Here is a 20,434-nt window from a genome sequence, read left to right on the forward strand (position 1 = left end):
AAAAGTGTTATATACATACAATTGAATTGAATTTGAACACTAAACGTAAATGCTCGTGTTATACTGTTTCGACCTAGATCAGTTAACAGATTAATGACAATTAGCTGAAACGAGGAGCTGAATTATAGAGAAATGTGTAACAAAGCACGTGCCAGACTTTTAGTTGTGCATTTGGTCTTGTGTGCCCTCTACTGGACCAAGACAGAAGTTTTCATCATCATGCCAAAATTCCTTAACACTTGTTTTTAGGAGGAACACTGAGTGAGCATTTGTGCCTCAGGCATATGTTTGGCATAATCAGTGCCTCAGGCATACAACTCTGTGTGTGTGTGTGTGTGTGTGTGTGTGTGTGTGTGTGTGTGTGTGTGTGTGTGTGTGTGTGAGAGAACTCACATCATATTCATTTAGACATGTATCAGTATTCTTGGTTTTTTTTAAGGTTACAGTGACGTGACATATGGCTAAGTATGGTGACCCATACTCAGAATTTGTTCCCTGCATTTAACCCATCCAAAGTGCACACACACAGCAGTGAACACGCACACTGTGAACACACACCCGGAGCAGTGGGCAGCCATTTATGCTGCGGTGCCCGCAGATGGGGGTGGGTGGGTGGGTTTCAGTGCCTTGCTCAAAGGCACCTCAGTCGTGGCCCGAGACTCGAACCCACAACCTTAGTGTTACGAGTCAGACTCTCTAACGGAAACAAATGGAAACAAAAAGGAAGGCAGAACAATTAAAACCTGTTATCAAATGTGAAAAGAAATTTAAATCAAGGAAACATAATTATTTTCTTCATTTTGATTAGATGATTTGATTAGATGATTTGATCTAACCATTAGGCCACGACTTCTCCAGGGAAGTCACATATCCCAGGCTATTATGAGCCTGGGGTCAGAGCGCAGGGTCAGCCATCGTGCGGCGCCCCTGGAGCAGGTGAGGTTAAGGGCCTTGCTCAAGGACCAACGTAGATGTCTCTGCAGCTTGTAGGCTTGAACCCGACCTTCATGATAAAGTATCGGTGAGTAAGCTGGCATTGGAAAATCATACACGTTCAGCATTGTGTCTTTATATGACTCTTTATATTACTTCATTATATGTTTCAGTTTTTCTTCACAAACAACTGAAAATAGAGAGTGTGTTTCAACGTGATTCAGTGTTACAGGTGATTTACTAATCACCTGTTTAGAAAATGTAATATAGGATAAAATTAAATCATGAAACTAAGTATTAAAACATAGAAAATGTTAGTATAATTCCAGTATATAAAGAAAAACTTGAACATCTGCTTACAAACATCGGTCTTCTTCAGCAGTTGGCATGTTTCTCCTGCTTACATTTAAGGCATTTAGCAGATGCCCTTATCCAGAGCAACTTACATTGTTAAGGGTCCTGCTGACCCTAATTGCATTTTGATTCACAGTTTTGACAATGTATTATCAAAACCCTGGAAATAAACAATGTCAGTGAAAATAAAGCAATTTTAAGAGATGAATGAATGAGCCTGTTTTTTCTGGATCTTTTGCCAAAACTGAATCACGTCGAAACACACTGTCTATTTTCAGTTGCTTGTGAAGAAAAACTGAAACATATAATGAAGTAAAATAAAGAGTCATATAAAGACAATGCTGAACGTGTAAGATTTTCCAATGCCTGCTTACTCACCGATACTTTATCATGTAGCACAGGTCTATGATTGGAAAGTGTGAGTCCTCCTATTTCTAATGATGTGCGCCTTATTTCTGAGCAATAAATGGTTCCTGTGTTATGAAACCGAGAAGCCTGGGTGCAGAAATGCCTGCAAATTACGTTCATCGGGTTCTAAGGGTTAATCGTAATTAGAGTAATCATCAGACTGAGGTGAGCTGTGTGCCTGCTCTGTTTGGAGTGATTTTAACCAGGCTGAAAATCAAACTCAGCCCCTCTTTGTTTGTAAAGGATTTGAAGCTGGACTTGAAAATGTTGCCCTGAAAGCCAGAACCTCATGTGTGTTTTTTTTTTCTTTCTTTTTCTTTCCTGCCTCTGTGGGTATAAGCTTGTTAGTGTTTATTTAAATGGCTGGCTTTTTCATCACAATCCATGGAACCTTGTTGAAAACCAAACTGCCCACACGGCCTCATATTTTTTTGTCCAAACCGCCGCACTTCCCACAGAGCAGGCGAGTGCTGCTTCACAGGGTGTTAAAGAGATCAGGGGGCCAGGTAGAAGCGAGCGGAGTAGCTGCCTTGGCAGAATATCCAACGAATCAATAATAATCCCAGTAATTTTCATGGCTCGGGGGGTAGCCGCCCATCGAAATCGAGCAGAGGTTTCCCACGCCTGTGGCCTGATCGATTTCCCTGCTGAGAAGGTAATTGTCTGCTCCAGCTCTCCTGTACAGATCTCTCTCAGTAGATTTCTCTTTAATACTGTGAGTCATGAATCAGTCCCTCTGCAGAGAAACTACAGCAGCACTTATAAGATTAGTCACTAGTGCTGCTTTATCTTCTTTATTCATTGCTACAGTAAATCTACAGATTTAGATTTCAATTCACTTCAAACATTTGATTTGTATACACTTAATGGCTTTTCACACTAAACCCTGCTAACATCCCAGTTAGAGGAACCTTTCACACTTGCAGTGTTGTGATGCCAAGACTGTGGTATACAGTGTAAAACGGCATTGTGTTACAACGTTACGGCTGGATGCATAACAACAGACAAACAGTCAGTAGTTGACGTCTGTTAAGCATGCAGCCGTAATGATGCAACACAAGCAGCAAGCGCTTCCTATCACTTGAAAACCAGAACGTAGCAATACTTAACAAAAACGGCTCGGTCGTGAACATGATGGAAATATCGCACACTGAAAAATATTTGGATATCAATGAACGGCTGGTTAAAATGTAAAAAGACCAAAAGTAAATTGAGAAATATGTACGATACCTGCTCGAGTGCAGAACGACAGATCTGTCAATATTTTCTCACAGATGCAAAAGCGAGAGACTGTTATTTAAGAGATCTCACACTGGATTCATCCAATCCAATAATTACTTCATATCTGTTATCACTTTCTTAATAAATAGATAAAGATTACACTCTTTATATTCTTTCTCTTCCTCCCATGGTTTTGTCTGTCACAATTTCTATATATTATGATTAATAGAATTAGTATACATCGACCATTGTTGTATAGAGTCCCTTTGTGTTGTGATTCACGTTTATATATAAAATATGATCCTGCTGTGTGATTTGATGTTTTGTGTGTTATGAGATGTTTCTCTGATTCTTTGAGTTCCTATAGACGTCCTCTGATCTCTCTCATCTTCACATACAGAAGTGTCAGTCACTCAATGTTTTTTGTTTTTCACACCACTCTAGATGTTTTTGTGTGTAAGGAGATCATCAGGAGATCTGAAAATACTTTAAACAACCATGGCACAGTTACAGTCACAGAGATCAGACTTTTCTTTGTTCTGATGATCGATGTGAACGTTATATGAAATGCTTGATCTTTTTTTTTTTGACATGACTGTATTCATGCTGCAGCTACATGACTGGCTGATTAGATAAATGAGCAGGTGTTCCTACTGAAGTGGATAGTGCGTAATAAGTGTTATGTGTGTTTAGGCATGCTGAGTGTCAATGTCAAGTGGCATGAATTTTTTTTAAATTATATTTCCATTATCTGTGTCTGATTTTAGTTATATGTAGCTCCTAATAATTTACTGGTAGATATTAATTTAATCTTTGTTCTACAAGGAAGAGAAGTGGGCTTACTGAATGTCTACAATGGATCTCTTTGCTTACTGTTTTCTGCTTATCTGTCTGCCTATTTTCTATTGGACAAAAACCTATCTATCTATCTATCTATCTATCTATCTATCTATCTATCTATCTATCTATCTATCTATCTATCTATCTATCTATCTATCTATCTATCTATCTATCTTCTAGATTATTTGCTATTATCAGTGCAGCATGTCTCTATATATTTAGCAATTTTCGAAACAAAAATCTGAAATAAATAAATAATCTAATATTATTTAAAAGTTATCCAAATTCTAAATCTATCTACTTCAAATTTGGGTATCATTCTTGTTTCTCATCAGGAGGTGTCTGCTCATACAGATGTAATAATAATAATAATAATAATAATAATAATAATAATAATAATAATAATAACTCAACATTCTGGTCAACTTTATTCTCATAGGCTAAAAAAAACTAATAGCCAGCTAATATCAGGCTCTTGTGTAAAGCACTAGCAGGAGATTTATTTACAACTTACATCATTTTTGACGTCTTTGACACGACTTGTTCTATCTTTTGTGTGTACACTATATTTCCCACGTCTCACAGATCTCCCTCGATCTCCACAGGCCCTCCGACGAGGATGCCGTCTCACACCACAGACACTTCTGGTATACACAATGAAATCACTTTTGCTTTTGATGTGAAACTAAATATGTATACGTTAACCACATATACTGTAATTAATTCTCTTCAATTAATATTAATAATATTTTCTCTTCAATCTGTGGTCAGAGGAAACAGTCAGCTATGTTGCATCACCCAAGCGCAGACCTTATGAGTCGATAGCCTTGTTATGCAGGTTTTCCCAGAACGCCAGCATTGGGAAACAGAATTTATGGGGCATTTACAATCAATTTAAACAAATGAATTATTTTCTGTCCACAAGCCTGATATAAAATTAGTCAGGATCATTGGTTTTCAGTGCTTCGCATTTTGTTTTTTGATTGTTGCAGACATTAAAATGCTTGATTTTGCAGTGGATTCTTTCCAAATACGTGATACTAGTGAAAACACATAATTCGTTATGACTTTCTATGTCTCTGTTTTTTTACTCATATTCCACACACGTGAACAGAAGAGGCTGAATATGTGTTGTGAGGACATCATATGATGCGTCTTGGTCTGGATCTCTCGAAAATCTTCTGTAATTTTTAAAAATTTCAAGCTTCTTTGGATATCGCAGATATCAAAAGGTCAAAGTTCTAACAAAAGCCAATAATAATCTATTGAAGGTCAAAGGAATAAAGTTGTTGCATTTACACTACATGTTATGGCCACTTTATGCTTCACTGGAACTAAGAGGCTCAACCTCAACCCCTGTTCTAACATGACAATGCCTCTGTTAACAAAGCCTTGAACATGAACTGGAACACCAACTGAGCCCCAGGCTTCCTAACACTTACAACATCAGAGTCTGATATCACTAATGCTCTTGTAGCTGAATAATCACTAATCCCCACAACCACACTCCAACATCTAGCGGAAAGAGGGAATTCATGTGTAAAGACATTCAACAAGCACATATGGTTAAGTATGATAATCAGGGGTACACATACTTTTGGCCTTGTTATTGTAAATATATTGATAGTTTGTGCAATCCTGCAGGAATGTGTGTGTGTGTGTGTGTGTGTGTGTGTGTGTGTGTGTGTGTGTGTGTGTGTGTGTGTGTGTGTGTGTGTGTGTGTGTGTCTGTGTCTGTGTGTCTGTGTGTGTGTGTGTGTATGAGTGAGCACTGCCAGAAGAAAAAACAGTATAACGCTGCTCTGTGTTGATCGTACATGGTACTTAATACACCTCCGCTGTTTTTATCAGGTCGTGGGGTCCATTCACCTCACACAAACTTTTCTTTCCACTTCACTTCTCACACACACCCACTTTGCTTCCTCAAGCGCATATTTTCATGCAGCTCGAGACAGCGGTAGAGACAAGCAGTCTGGCGATAGGGTGGATGGAAGAAGAACTGTAACCCAAGCTCGGGTCTTCAATTCGGGTCACTTATCTCTTATCTCTGTTTAATTCTTACCCCATAAACTTTGTGTTTTGTAGGATAACAGCTCTTTATGTTCATTAAATTATGTAAACTATGCATTTTTAGCTTTGGCACTAAATGTCAATTAACCACATGTATACATTTCTTAACCACTTGTGTACACTTCAAGTTCTCTCACATAAATAGGTCTTTGGTTCCAAGCTTTATGTGGATAAATGATCAAATTTGAAGGCGAGAATTGTAAATTGCCCTGTAACTTTTATGGTTTTACACACACACACACACACACACACACACACACACACACACACACACACACACACACACACACACACACACAAACAGAGGACAGGACTCAGAGCAATGCGTGGTGACTGTCAGATGTTTAATCCATTCAATACAGGATTGTTTAGTCAGTGCAAGTGCCAAGGAACATGAGTTCAGTGAAGAGCATGTGTGCTGTTTATGTACAACTTTTACATGTTCTGTGTAAATGAAAATAAATCATATACATTAGTGTTCTTTAGGACTGAATATGTGGATGACATGTTGGGACATCCAGGTCAGCAGCAAAGAAAAAAAAACAAACAAACAAAAACAACAACAACAGAATGCCAAAGCAAGAAGAAAAACAACTAAAAAAAAGAGAGAATTGTTTAAAAAATATTTAAAAAAGAGGAAGGCTGTTGTTTTCTTCATTCAAATAACCACAAAATAAGTCAATTAATGGCATTACTTGTATCTAGATTTATATTTATATATCTAAAGTGCAATATGGTACAAAAATATAAAAGGTCAGCAGCACCTTGATACCTTTACAAAATAAATACACCATTCAAACAAAATAAATTACTGCAAATCTGACATTGATAATTGGTATAGTCATAGAAAAAAAGAATAAAGCAAAGTATTCACAAAGATGAAAATCTATAGCCCCACAGAGCAATGGGATAATGTTCATCATTATCTTTATTACTCATTTATCACTAATTGAAAATATTTACATACAATAAATATATATATATTTTTTGCTAGCCACTCTTCCGACTCTCACCATTACAGTGAGTACTGCAACATGAGCATTTTGGTGTCCACGTATAATGTACAATGTCCTTAGGAATCTGAAAGACAGAGCAGAAAGAGAATGAGGTCAGTGTCAGAGCTTCAGAGTTTCAGAGACATTGAAGTCTTCAGCTAGATACAGATCACAAACAGTTTTGAGCAGGTCTTTTGTTGTTTTATGTCTATATGTGATTGGTATATTGACAAGTTCTAAGTTTTCTAAGCAGCCTGTGTAGATTTCTCAGGGTGTCAACATCTGTACAGGTGTTTGCAATTATGCAAAGGAGGCGTGAAAAGTCTGAGTGATCCCGAACCTTCCAGTCAACATCAAACAGTGTGCAGTTCCTCCATGCGGAAGCATGGAAATGAAAGTGTAGAACTATTGCCAAACTCTCTCTCTCTCTCTCTCTCTCTCTCTCTCTCTCTCTCTCTCTCTCTCTCTCTCTCTCTCTCTCTCTCTCTCTCTCTCTCTCTCTCTCTCTCTCTCTCTCTGTGTGTGTGTGTGTGTGTGTGTGTGTGTGTGTGTGTGTGTGTGTGTGTGTGTGTGTGTGTGTATAGACTTGGAGGCCAAAGCTGTAGACCTCAACCAAACACCAGCGGTATTCATACTCAAATGACCCATTTTCAGTTTATACTATAATTATCACCATTAATGAATTCAATTAACTAAATAAAATTAAATGTATGCATTTACATCCTTGGCATTGAAACAAAACATTTGTCATTGTCTTTTTATATGAATGATTTTGGGAAACTGAAGCAAAATGATGAATTTAGTCCTTGTAATCCTCATCTCTTATTTGATCCCTGAGTGAGGTCAAACACCTTGACTATTGTGACATTTAATTAAAACATCATAATATATTTTACATTTATTTATAGAGTTAGTTAACTTAGTTCTAGCCACGTGCACTCATGTCAAGCTTGAAATAGAATTCAAGGTTTCAGATCATTTTGCTCGTTTTAATTTTATTATTAAGTGAGAAGCAAAATGACCTGTGAAAAGAATAAGAAAGTTCTAGAAATAAATAGTAATATATTCAGTTGACTGTAATCTAGTAATAGGAAATACTAGACGCTGTTGACTTTATTCAAGAGGTTTTGACTTACTATGATGTAAGTTCTTACACCTACACACACACACACACACACACACACACACACACACACACACACACACACACACACACACACACACAGGGCACTATATACAGTACACTCAGTCTTACCGTTGTCAGAGACTGACAGTGTTCTAGTGCACCGTTGCTCGCTGGACCATGTGTATTCGCTGCTCAAGGTGGAAGCCATTGTCTGGTTCGATTGTCGTTGGCCTTTTCAGCGAACGGGTTCTCCGTTTCCTCTTCTCTCCTTCTCTTCGCTTGCCTGCTTTTCCTTTCTTCTTCTTCTTCATCCCGACTTTGGGAGCTCCATCTTTGTATATCTGTGACTTGTTGGTCTCCTGTGGTAGGTTCGTGCCCTCCTCGTCTTCTGGGCTGAAGCTGATTGGCAGGTTCTTGGTGCCACCAGCAGGCTTAGGGTTAGCTGTGCCTGGGCTCAGACTGATGCCCATGCCCACTCCTATGGGAACTCCGACACTGATTGTTCCACCTCCACCACTGACTCCGCCACGCTGCTGCACTTCACGGAGCTCGGCTGTGTGCACTTCATGCAGTAACTCCTGCAGCCACATGCGCCGCTTAAAGTCCTGCAGCGTTCGGCCTTTGTCGTGCATCAGCTGGGCATGTGTCACTGACCGTTTCCTGAGAGAGAGAAGGAGAAAAAATAGAGAGAAAAGGAGCGAAAATGAAATAACTTCTTACTTTCACCTCAAGTAATAACTACAGTATATAAACGTCCTCTTGAGGGCATTTTAAATGAAAGGATGGAAATACCATGCCACCTTGTTACACTCAGCTCTGTAGAATATGCAATATATTATATATAAAACATGTTACAATCCTGTTCACTACAGAAACTGAGCCAAGCAGTTCATAACGTCATTTCGTTGGAGAGTCATTTTACTATCCAGCTTTAAAGAGTCATTTTGACTCGACGTGGTTTTGTTTGCAATTCTACATGGATTTATTTTGCAGTGATCCATGACATGTAAGCAAATGAAATGTGTGTGTCTGTGTGTGTGTCTGGTTTTAATCATTATAATCATAATCCAAACCCCAAATCCAACCCACAACATGGTGCATTTTAACTCGAATCCCACACTGAGTACTAACACTGTGCCAAATCGGCTCTCTCTTCGTTCCGGCCCTTGTGAAACTCGGTCCTTGGCCTTGGGCCTTGTTCGGTCTTTCCCCAAAAGACTCAACAGTTCCAGATCCCTTCATCTAACCATAATAAATCACTAAGTGATGATGTGAAACACCTTCATATAACGCGCTGTCCCGTATAAGGACCTGCTGGGGGTTTGGAGGTTTTTAACTGTTTTGAGGCACCATGAACATAGTAAACTCAGAATTTTAAACATAGTACATCAGAGCTGTCTCGAGCTGCACATTCCTGCGCAATGGCAAAAGCCAATAATCACACTGAAATTTCTTGTTTAGCATTAATTCTAATTTACGCTCTAATTGCGTCTCACTTAAAACAGTTCCCAAGTCCAGGTGCCTGTACCTTTGACATTTGCTTTTGCAGTTGAAAAAGATCTCTGCTATCGTCTGCACTTTTGGATACTAGGCACACGGTCCAAATGTCTTGAAACAATTACACATATCACAGAGCTGGTGCTTTCAATGTGCCAAAGTAAAGCATAATTCGGGGCTATTTCAAAATATTCACTTTTTCGTTTGAGAGAGAGAGCGGCGGTGGGTCTGACACCCGCAGCTCTCCTGCAGCTGTAGGCGGCAGGCATGGAGCAGAGTCACCAGCAGGTGGCGGTAAAGTAACAACTCAACTAATACACGGAAAAACGGACTGGTCATATCAGGACAATTTCAGTCATGTCTTAGCACAGTCCAAAAGAAACAAACACTGTAGGAACATTCCTCTTTTATACCTGTTCAGCCTTTTTTATTTGGTCTTATCCCATAAACATCTAACACTTCGGACCATCAGTTGGCCAATGAATCCTAAGTGGCTCCTTATTCCATCACACGGTCACACTACATAGTGTATTCAACAAACCCGCTGTGAAATGATGGCTTGTCACATACATACACAACCATACACAATGCTTTTTTCATAAAAAATAGAATACAACAGATTAAAAATTAAAATAGCTATTTAACTATACAGGCAGAAAAGGGAAAATATTTAGAACATATATAGAAAAATATTATATACGAATGCATATCGGTGGTAGAAACAGTATGAGGATTTTGAATAAAGTGCAAATGTGAAGTATGTATTAGAAATTACAGAGGCGTAAATATGGCTTATTTCCACACTAATCTGTTAAACGGATCTTGTAGCGAATTATTCGCCAGGCGTCTTTTAGCTGAGTTTCCCCTTCTTTGGAAAAAAACAGTTTATCATCCTCAACACGTGTCCTAAATAGTTTATGAGAGAGAACTTTCCTGAAATCATTAAGCACTACACAACACACACACCACACACGCACACACCACACACACACACACACACACACACACACACACACACACACACACACACACACACACACACACACACACACACATACATACACACACACACTACACACACACACACACACACACACACACAAACACATGAAGATACATGAATGAAATGACACGTTTTCTTCTCTACCATAAAATATCCATCACAATTTTGGATACTCGATATTGAACAGGAACGAGAGCAGACAAGACTGAGGGCTGCACTAAAGACCGTGCAGAGAGAAAGTGTGTGTGGATGTAATGTATAAAAGCACAGAGTCAGCTCTCCATGCACTGTTATCATGCCATCCCTTAGCCCATGGATATTGTGAATCTGTATGTGAGTGAGCTCAGAGGAGAAAACGTCAAATAAATGAGCTCCACTTATTTCTTTAGTGCATTAGAAATGTGCTTTTAAACAAACAATCTGTTCTAACATCATTTTACACTCGAATTTACATTTTCAGCATGTGGCAGACAGACCTTATTCAGAGACATTCTGATTGTCTGAAAGTAATTGCTCAGAGCTTCGCTTTGTTCAGCTTTGTGAAGCTTTAGACTCGGGTAGCTGTGCTAATTGAAATAAATAGACTTTGTTACAATAAATATTCTAAGCACAACATATTTTTCTATTTAATCTACCATTTTTTAAAAACTTGAACAGGAGTCTCACATCATGTGCCTCAGCAAAATCAGTAGGGTAAAAAGTCTTCACTTGTAAGCTGTCAAAATTTTATTTATTTATTTTTTGCTCCACATTAAGATATGACGATGTTTATCTGTGTGTGTTTTTTTTTTTTTTAAATTGAGCACTTGTGGGAGTGCTCTGTAACGAAAGTCTTTCTGCCGCATGTGTGTTTGATCTTCTTTGGCTGACTTGACTTGGGACGAGGCCAGTTTAAACTCCAGTAGGAGGCATTGTGCTCAATGGCAGATTGTCAACTCTGCCTGCTTGTCAGCATAAGCTTGTTATATACAGTAAACGCCCTTTTGGATGTTTTTTTTGAGACCCTACAATGATAAAAGATCTTGAGTGGATCCTGATGAAAGACTTCTCTGTTCTCATTCAGCTGCCTCTACATGATACTTTAATATCCTCCATTCTGGCCAGAGTTTAGTCTATTAGAGATTGTTATCAGGACGAAAATTGGATAAGTCTGCATTGGTACAAGATCTGACATTTTGCTAAAAAAAGATTGTCCTGGCTGTGATTATTGCTGATTAATGAATCAGAGCAGGAACTGTATATGGTGTGTTTTCAGTCTGTGTAGGTGGCGGAGTAACGAGAATAGTCTGACTATTAGTCTACCAGGTCAAAGGTGAAATGACGCATCGTGGTCTTTGGCAACGAGACATGCATCATTAAAGAGAGCCGTGAATGGCCAAGCCCGTCTTATCCAGCAAGCAGTCACCACCTTCCACAAGTAACAAACAAACACACTTGGAACTTGCTTGTATGAGAGTAGAGACCACACACACACAGACATATGAATCAGCCCAGAGCTCGATCCTGCATCAACACGACAGCTCCAACAGATCCTCCCTGTAATGCTAAAACTATGAAAACGAGCTCAGTCAGTACGCGAAGCGGATTTTAGACAGCAGCAGTTGCACAGTTTGCTTGAGAGTCTATGCTCCTTCATGCAGAAACTCGACTGTACCATCCCAACAAATACACTCCGTATCAAAAAGGAAATTTGTCTGTGTATTTGTCTTGTAACATCATTTATAAAATGAGTTTGTTACATTAATATTAAAATACTTTCAGTATAAGCAAAACTCAGGAAAACAGGATGAGTGATGAACTCACGCAAAGACAAACATCTCTCTCTCTCTCTCTTGCTCTCTCACTCGTTAAGCACACACATTTGATTTTCGACCAAATACATGAATCATGACCTATACACACTGTCTCTCTCTCTCTCTCTCTCTCTCACACACACACACACACACACACCCTCATTCTGTTTCTCTCAAACGCTTCATTAAAAGCTGATTGGAAGGTTAAGCCACCATAGGCAGGGCCAAGGAGTGCACAAGCATTATGGGAGATTAGCCTTCCAAAGCAAATGGCTCTCCAGAACTATGTTTTGCATCCTGGGCTCTGGTCAGGGTTGCGCCGGACATGAAAGCACATTTCTTCGGCTCGGTATAATGTACTCCAGCAGGAGAGTGCGTTTAGCTTGGGTCGCAGCCTAGTCCACCATCAGCACTCTCAACTCTCTCTCTCTCTCTCTTTTACTCCTCACCTCTGCTGCTCCTTCCTCTCTGTAAGCCCCCTCTCTATCAGACAGCGGGCCCCTTGTGGCGCAGGCTAGAGGAGGGTAGGCCTGCCGGAGAAACGGATGGCAGTAGGCGACTGACATGGTAAGAAATTAAGTCATGGCCCAACAAGCTGAGAAGGGAGTGATCTGAGAAGGCGGGAAAGGTGGAGAGGTGGAGGGTGTCAGAGCGCTCCATCGGAGCGAGTGTTCACCCCCCTCTAAGTAAACACACAGGTGGGCGCTAGCAATGAAAACATTTCCTAGCACGATCTCCAAATGAACACATTTTCCATCCTTGTACAGCCACCCACCTCACTCTCCTACTGTTTGACAGGTGATATAAGTAAAAGTAGCACAAGTTGCATTAACAACTTTTTTTTTACTAATTTATTATTTATAAATGCTTTCACATGGACACCTAAAGATGGATGGAAGATTCTCTCTCTCTATCTCTCTCTCTAGCTTTTATATACACACACACATGCACACACTGCATCGAGTTTTAAAAGTGCATTGACTTACATTCTGTTGCAGAGGGCGTCCATGGGCCTGCCGTAGTGCGGCACAGGAGAGCACAATAAAAACACCGCCAAACACCACCGCTGCAGTATCCTCCGTGAACACAACATCGTTGTAATCTACAAAAAAAACCCCACAAAACAAACACACACACACACACACAAACACATGAGATAAAGTTTGGAGTCCACGTGCTGGAAGACACATCATTTCTCAGTATCTGAATCATCTGTAAACTTGGCACGGTAAACGGAAATGTAAGTTCTGGCGATGGTTGTTCATTGTGTAGCTATATTGGGTGTATAAATGCAAACAGACAATGGAAGAATTTATTTTAAACCACAAAATAAATGTCTGTCCTCTTTTCCTGAGAATGAGTTGAGTAGAAAATGCTGAAAGGCTACAGGACGTGTTTTAACTCAAACCAGTTCATCATGCTTCAGAAAAAAAATTCCAGCAAGTCCTCTAGGCCACAACAAAACAGTAAAACCCTCAGCTGAGAGACAATACACACACACACACACACACACACACACACACACACACACACACACACACACACACACACACACACACACATATACACATATACACATACACATAGAACTTACTCTCCAACAACGATGTCTTTTTCTCAGACTGGCTTCTGTCCTCTCAGTACTTATAGACTGACAAAGTTTTAGTGTCCAAACTGCTATGAAACAAAACCAAACAACAACCAAGCACCAAACAATCAGTGCCCCCAAGATGCAGATTTCCTTTCGTTTAAATCTTTCACCAAATCAGCTCTTCAACATGTTTCTCTTCCCTACAAAAAAATAAAAAAAATTCGTCTTCTCTCTTCTGATCTCCACCGAACTCATTTAAAGTTTCTGAATCAATCAGAACTGAGGCAAAAGCAATCCAGAAAGTTCTACTTCATGTAAGGTGTGTGTATTTGTTCTCCAGGTGATCTGAGCAAGGCAGCGTCTCTTCTTCTTATGCTGCCTGAGGCTGTGCTTCAGCCTGTTATAGAGGAGGCTGTGGACCAGCGCAGTGATGGGAAAGTTTAAGCACAACTGTCTGAGTGCAGGTTGAGGGAGTGAAGGAGGGGAGAGAGAGAGAGAGAGAGAGAGAGAGAGAGAGAGAGAGAGAGAGAGAGAGAGAGAGAGGGAGAGAGAGAGAGAGAGAGTGAGGGAGGGAGGAAAGACAGAGAGAAAAGGGGGGGTGGAAAGGAAGAGAGGAGGAGTGGGAGGGGAGGTTATGACTCGGGGAGCCCTCACAAAGAGTCAATCCTTGTGTAGTAGTGAGTATGAATATATGTGTGTGTGTGTGTGTGTGTGTGTGTGTGTGTGTGTGTGTGTGTGTGTGTGTGTGTGTGTGTGTGTGTGTGTGTTGTAGGAAGAAGAAGAAGCAGAACAAGAAGAAAGAGAGGCCAGATGTGGCAAGAAGGTGGCGCCCAAGGAACGTTTCAGCTAGATGAAGAGCCCTATCTGTACATGAGTGCGTGTGTGAATAATGATTAAATAGGAAGGCGTGAGATGCTGACATATCAGCCAGACGTGCTCACTGGATTTCTGAAGACACACAAAGGAAATTCACAGCATTCTTTACACCCCAAAGAGCCAATTAAGAGCATGTGATAAACGGTGGAAGCAGCCCAGAGACATGGCAGAGCTCATTAGAAACTAGCGTGTTGGGCTTGTTGGGTTGTATTTCTTTATGCAAGCCAGTGACTTATACGACGGACCAGAGAGCTATTAACCATGTGATATTTCTTTGGCACATATGTTCAAGCCGTTTTTGTGCCTCATTTCAGGATGAGGTATGAATTAGCGACCTGGAGGAGGAACTGTTACAGTGTACAGTGGATCCCAGAGACACACAGATGAACATTTTCTACCATTATTTATAGTTTAAAATCTTCGACTGGGACACGGGACATAGAGGCTGCTTGAATGTTCAACATCTATCTATCTATCTATCTATCTATCTATCTATCTATCTATCTATCTATCTATCTATCTATCTATCTATCTATCTATCTATCTATCTATCTATCTATCCATCCATCCATCCATCCATCCATCCATCCATCCATCCATCCATCCATCCATCTATCTATCTATCTATCTATCTATCTATCTATCTATCTATCTATCTATCTATCTATCTATCTATCTATCTATCTATCTATCACACACAATGAACCCAAACTAACTTGAAATGAGTAAAGACTTAAACTAGAAATTAGTTTAATAATCTCGTATTGCGTTTATTTCAGTCATGTAATACGGACTACATTTAACATCATTTCATTTGCTAAGATTCAATTTTTTCCTTCTTCTTACATCTTTTTCTCAGTTTCGGTAGCAGAAAAGTCTTGTACATGTGTGCCTCTTTCCCAGCAGTTAGAGATATCTTCGAACCAGTATGTCTTTCCACTAGCATAAGCAGCGAGTATTAGCCTGCTCAATTATGCAGACTTTAATCTCAAACCTCTTTTTGTCTTTTGTAACTAATTCTGGTGACATTTTCTGATGTTAAACAAGCAAACATGAGTTTTGCTTTTTAGTCAGAGGTCAGAAATGACAACCCAAATCCACAACCTCTTCCTACAGGACTGTGATGTAAAAATCAGCAGAGACAAAAAATGTGTCATCAGAGCAGTCATCCGTGGATAGCTTCATTTATAGCGACCCACACAGCTTCATACATTTGGCTTGAACCCCCACGTAGTAAATTGTTACAGTGAGCTGGACACGCAACTTTGAATTTGGAGCCTGTTTATAGGAAACATTCCTGCCTCTCACTGTAACTCTGCTGGAGAGATACCTAAGTGCTCTCTTGAGGAAATCTGGCTCTTGAACTGTCTTTAATACAAAAAGGGACATTTCAAAGCCCCTAAATGCTGCTATGCATGAGGGAAATGTTTCTGTACTTCACGGTACCAACAATCATTCTTCCCATGATTGCACCCATTTCCTGCATTTCGTAGAAAAACTCCCCAAAAGAAATAAAAACTGGGGCTATACCCAGCATCCTTCTATTTCGTTCTATTCCCTCTTTTCCCTCTTCTGCTCAGAAGGGTAGAAATAACCGATCTTACCCGCCCATCATCCAGCAGTGCTCAGCGCTCATCCAGGATTAGAGCATTGCCTCCTTATGAATGTTTGGCGCATGTTCTGGAGCGCATCCAGGACTCTCCAAAAGCAAAATAGTCCTCAAAACAGCTCTGATGTGCCATGAAAAAAGTCCATGACTGCAGTGTAAAAGCCTTTGCTCAGGGATTTTCATGATTGTCGGGTAGCACCAATACCCTTGTGCCAATGCAAACCTTTTTTACATCTAAAAAAAAATGATTTAATTTAAAAGACTTTCCAGTTCATTACACTTCTCGAGATGTAAACTTTGTTATAATGCTATCATAATCAATGAATTCCGTGATAATTGCATGTCGCTGAGTTAAGCCCATCTAACTGTTATTCAGTCCTGTCCTATTTTTTCCAGAAACGTGAGACACTGTTTGATGATCTACAGATTGTTAAACCCGTGTCCATTGATTTTTCATGGAGCACATTTGTGTGAGCATCCCACCCACAGACACATCAAGGGAATTCTAGGAATTCCTCTAAGCTGGACTTGTCAGCGCACACAGCAGACATGCTCATTCAGCACTGCCATAGGCGCCTTTAAACCATTAGAGAGGCTTCAGTCACACACTTACAGTGCTGGGAGAAGTGATGTTTGTTTTTTAGCAAAGATCTGATGCTACGTTCATACATACAGTGATTTTAGTACTGGTTTACTGGTAACTGGTTGCCATAGTAACATTGTTTATCAGTGGGTTATGTCGCTAAAATAAAACTTTCTGGATGGAAATTTGGTGTTTGTGTACAGTATAAAATCCAGCAGTGTTCTCCCGCACCCCTTGTCACCGATCGGTGCGCTCTTTTGTCTTCATTCTCATCGGTAGTCTCTGCACCAAGACGCTCCGTATTTGCATACAACTTTGTCACATTGTTGGTCACGTCCACATCTACTTCCCAACAGTCACTCTTAGCTTTGTCATTGCCAGTCGATTTTTTTAAGTAATACCAAATAACAAATATTTAATTTATAATTTCTCTTCTCTGTGGTATTTGGTGAGCTTATTGTACACGTATGTCTTGTGCTGCTCTTGTGTTAAGTCTCTCTGTGCTCCCTGTTTCTCTTGTTTATGGCTGTGACATCAAATTTCAAGATTTACAAAGTACTCTAATCAATCTCATGTACAATATTATACTCCACTCTAATCTTATCCACTGTACCTCACTTTAATCTACCATAATCTAATTCACTCTATCTAATATAATCTGCTTTACTGTAATCCAATGTAATCTAATACTTCACCTCACCGTACTCTACTATAATTTATTCTAATCAACTCTACTCAATTATATTTTTTCTATTCAATTCTAATTCTACTACTCTAATTTCCTTTAATGTACTCTACAATAATTTACTCTAATCTTTTTTATTCTATTCATTTTTAATATAATCTTCTCTACTTCATCCAAATCTAATTTTTACACTATACTCTAATCTGCTCTACTTTTAATGTACACTTCTTTACTCTAAAATATTCTAATCTTCTCTATTTTCATCTAATCTACTTTAATGTGCTCTATAATACTTTATGCTACTCTGTTGTAATTTAATCAAACTCTACTCTACACTTTGTTTGTTTACTGCTGTAAGAGATGTATTTGTAATTGCACACTCCCTAATCAAGTCCTTGCTTCAGGCGTTAAAATATGTTGTGAGCTCCAGCTTTTAAGATTATGATTCACGTGCACTGGTCCATGTGGAGTCACTTTTTAGCTCCTTACAAATGCATTTTACGAAATTACAGCCACTAGCTTCTGGACAACATGTGCACTGTTTATTTATTTATTTATTTATTTATTTATTTATTTATTTATTTATTTATTTATTTATTTATTTATTTGTTTGTTTGTTTGTTTGTTTGTTTGTTTATCTATCTGTCTATCTATCTATCTATCTATCTATCTATCTATCTATCTATCTATCTATCTATCTATCTATCTATCTATCTATCTATTTATGTAGTTTTCAATGCACCAACCTAATTTTTTTTTACACACTCACTCATTAGTGCTTAATAGCAAACAGACTGCCTTCCTAACCAAGAAGCTCTTTTAATTAAAGACTCTTGTTTTCTTGATAAACTATTTGCCCCTAAGGAAAGCAGCAGAGTGCAAATTAGTGTGTCTCTGGCATTTTATGACCTCTTTCCTCCTGTAGCAGGTTTCCTTTATGATATTTTTGTGTTGACCTACTTGATCTTCTTAAACTCATCGTGTTACTTCCAACCTGTTCCACACTTTTCACATTTGCTAGAAGGAAAAAAAAATACTAACTCGAGGTCACTCGAAAGACTCCATTACCTTCAAATAAACAGATTAAAAAAGGGGGGAAAAAACAACAAACTAGAACAAAGCCAGGAAATCTGTTTCTAAAGATCTGCTTTTAATCCACAAACCTTTTAATCCACATCAACATTTTCTATTTTTAATCCATTTCTAAGAAAAATAAATGAGCAAAAACAAAAACATCATGGCTGCTGGAAAATCTCTTAAATATAGTCAAATGTATTTGTTATTTCTTTGTAAGATTTATATTAATCAAAAATAAGATTATTAAGCATATTTTTAGTAATTATATATTTTTTTTATTATTTATGCTTGAAATGGTCACATTCAGACTATTTTGCATTTTTATTTCTAGAAAGAAGAAAAAAAAACTAGCCTGGAAAAACTAGGTAGATCTGATTATAGTCAACATATTTTCTCTTGAAAACATTGTTACTGTGCTGCACTGTGTCCTGCTAATGAAGAGAAGATTTTAATTATTTAGTTTACATTTAATATTTAAAATGTGCTTTTTATCAAGATATTTGTTCATTTTGCTGTTGTCTTTATTGTTGCTGTTGTTATTGTTATTACCGCTGTTGTAATTGTTGTTTCTGTTGTTATTTTTGTTATTGCTGTTAGTGTTATTAATGCTGTTGTAGCTGTTCTTTTTGCTGTTGTAGTGGTTTCTGTTGTTATTGTTATTACCGCTGTTATAATTGTTGTTGGTTTTATGTTGCTTTTATTATTGTTCTAGTTGCTGATGTAGTTGTTAATGTTGATGTAATTATTATTGTTGCTGTTGTTATTGTTTTTATTGTAACCATTGCTGTTGTTATTGTTATTGCTGTATGTTATTGTTGATGTTGATATTGTTACAGTTGCTGTTGTTTTTGTTATTGCTGCTGTTGTAGTTGTTATTGTTGATGTTGCCAGTGCTTTTGCTATTGTTATTGTTTTTTTTTTTGTGGCTACTTTATTCTCACTGAATTTTCATACAACTGGAGTATAAGCACGTTTATCTTGTCTAGCGGTCCATCTAGTATATCTGTTTATTCTTGCACATATGTCTACCTCAGTATGTTTGTCCCATTGTATTGTACTGTATTGAATCCCCACTCCACTCTGCACTTTTCTATTACTCAGTTTTATGTATATTATCTTATTATTCATTTTTTGGTATCCCTGGTGTATGTTTTGTATCCTTGCTGTATTATTCATTCTAGTCAGTCCAAGGAGACACGGGGCACAAGGTGGTGAAAACACTATGGACAATTTAGTGATGCCCATCAGCCCACAATGCATGCACAAAGTAATCGAACCCCCAACCCCAGAAGCATGACACAACATTACAACACCACAGAAAGATATTTATCCACAATTGAAATGATATGAAATCCAGCACCAGTCTGAATCTCAACCCTGTAGATCAGCTGTGTCTACCTTCAGGGAACTTCAGTAGATGATACATGACCGCATGATACATCATGTTATCATTTATGTGGTTGCATTTGTTTATCTTAACAACAACGCTAAGATTTCACCCCAACAAAGAAAAAAAATCTCATATTGAACTAGTCTAACATAGCTATATGTGACAGAGAAAGAAAGGGGGAAAGAGTAGAAAAGAAAATCTACAAGAAATATCTACATTCAATTTCTAATGTCTCGCTGAGTGTGGTTTGAGTAACAGACTAGAGCAGCACATAGGATCTGAAGCGAGTAGACACACTCTGCACTCAATTAGAGAGGACCAGAGCTGCCTTTCAGCACACTCTACATAAGAGAGGAATTCAGTCTGGACTGGAGCATGAATAA

At 38.7% G+C, this 20,434-nt stretch overlaps 1 protein-coding gene across 1 annotated transcript; it reads right to left on the reverse strand.

Annotated features, from left to right (window-relative positions):
• Window positions 1–6,156: 6,156 nt before the first annotated feature.
• Window positions 6,157–14,276, reverse strand: pthlha (parathyroid hormone-like hormone a). The gene is made up of 4 exons (XM_027163985.2): window positions 13,835–14,276; window positions 13,227–13,342; window positions 8,077–8,607; window positions 6,157–6,906 (listed from the first exon to the last, which is right to left on the reverse strand). The coding sequence occupies exons 2-3, from the start codon at window positions 13,331–13,333 to the stop codon at window positions 8,100–8,102; spliced, it is 615 nt and encodes a 204-aa protein (XP_027019786.1). The 5' UTR covers window positions 13,334–13,342; window positions 13,835–14,276; the 3' UTR covers window positions 6,157–6,906; window positions 8,077–8,099.
• Window positions 14,277–20,434: the final 6,158 nt, after the last annotated feature.

The sequence above is a fragment of the Tachysurus fulvidraco genome, chromosome 10 (genome assembly GCF_022655615.1).
Source record: "Tachysurus fulvidraco isolate hzauxx_2018 chromosome 10, HZAU_PFXX_2.0, whole genome shotgun sequence".
Classification (NCBI taxonomy): Eukaryota; Metazoa; Chordata; class Actinopteri; order Siluriformes; family Bagridae; genus Tachysurus; species Tachysurus fulvidraco.

Bases quoted from the DNA above. Each gene is read 5' to 3' on its own strand.
- pthlha (XM_027163985.2), bottom strand. From the start codon at position 13,333: ATGTTGTGTTCACGGAGGATACTGCAGCGGTGGTGTTTGGCGGTGTTT. The intron at 8,608-13,226 runs GTAAGTCAATGC...TCTCTCTCTCAG, and splicing joins GACGCCCTCTGCAACAGAAT to GAAACGGTCAGTGACACATG.